This window comes from Nothoprocta perdicaria, unplaced genomic scaffold (genome assembly GCF_003342845.1).
Source record: "Nothoprocta perdicaria isolate Ctin4 unplaced genomic scaffold, notPer1 scaffold_0, whole genome shotgun sequence".
Classification (NCBI taxonomy): domain Eukaryota; kingdom Metazoa; phylum Chordata; class Aves; order Tinamiformes; family Tinamidae; genus Nothoprocta; species Nothoprocta perdicaria.
Window position 1 is genome coordinate 17,092,184 of NW_020454092.1, and position 624 is coordinate 17,092,807.

General features: G+C 66.0%; 1 protein-coding gene across 2 annotated transcripts in view; it reads right to left on the minus strand.

The window, feature by feature from the left end:
• Window positions 1–183, minus strand: part of EPS15 (epidermal growth factor receptor pathway substrate 15) — a 45,329-nt gene extending 45,146 nt beyond the window's left edge. For both annotated transcript variants that reach the window (XM_026034059.1, XM_026034065.1), the window contains exon 1: window positions 87–183. In XM_026034059.1, the coding sequence (XP_025889844.1) occupies window positions 87–113 (27 nt within the window). In that variant the 5' untranslated portion in view covers window positions 114–183. The remainder of the gene's footprint in view (window positions 1–86) is intronic.
• Between the last annotated feature and the right edge of the window lie 441 nt (window positions 184–624).

A 624-nucleotide genomic window follows, 5' to 3' on the forward strand; every position in this document is an offset into this window, starting at 1 on the left:
GCGGCGGCGGCGCGGAGCCCGCTCGGGTCCCAGCGCCGCCGCGGGCCTCGGCGGGCGGCAGGAGGAGCAGAGAGCGCGGGAGGTACCTGTGTCAGGGAGAGGTGGGCGGCCATGCTGCTTCCATCATGCACCGGCCGGAGCGCAGGAAGGACGCGCCGCTCGCGGCCCAACTTCGGCAACTTCCCCAGCCGGCAGCGCGAGAAACCCGGCGCTGGATCACCGGCCGGAGCCGGAGCCTCCCTCCCTCCCTGCGGGGGCGGGCGGGCGTGGCAAACAAACCCGGCCGCCGCGCTCTGCCACGGAGACCGAGCCCGCTGTAGGCAGCGGCAGCAAAAACCCGGAACTGGAGTACGGCCTGATTGGGAGCGGACTTGCATTAGAGTGGTAAGATTCCTCCAGTAAAGTCGCCTTTTGTTTCCCAATTCCCAGACATCCATTAGTTCCCCGCCTTGGCTATATTTCTGCCCCATATCTTTAGCAGTAGGGGCTTCAGGCATTCTGAGCTGTTAGAGTCAGCCAGTTTGGGGTCCCACAGGTGGTCCCCGCGGGACGGGCTCATCTCACACATCCCTTCGCGTCTCAGCTGCAGGAGGAGCAGCCTGGGGTTTGGCCTCTTGCCTCTTC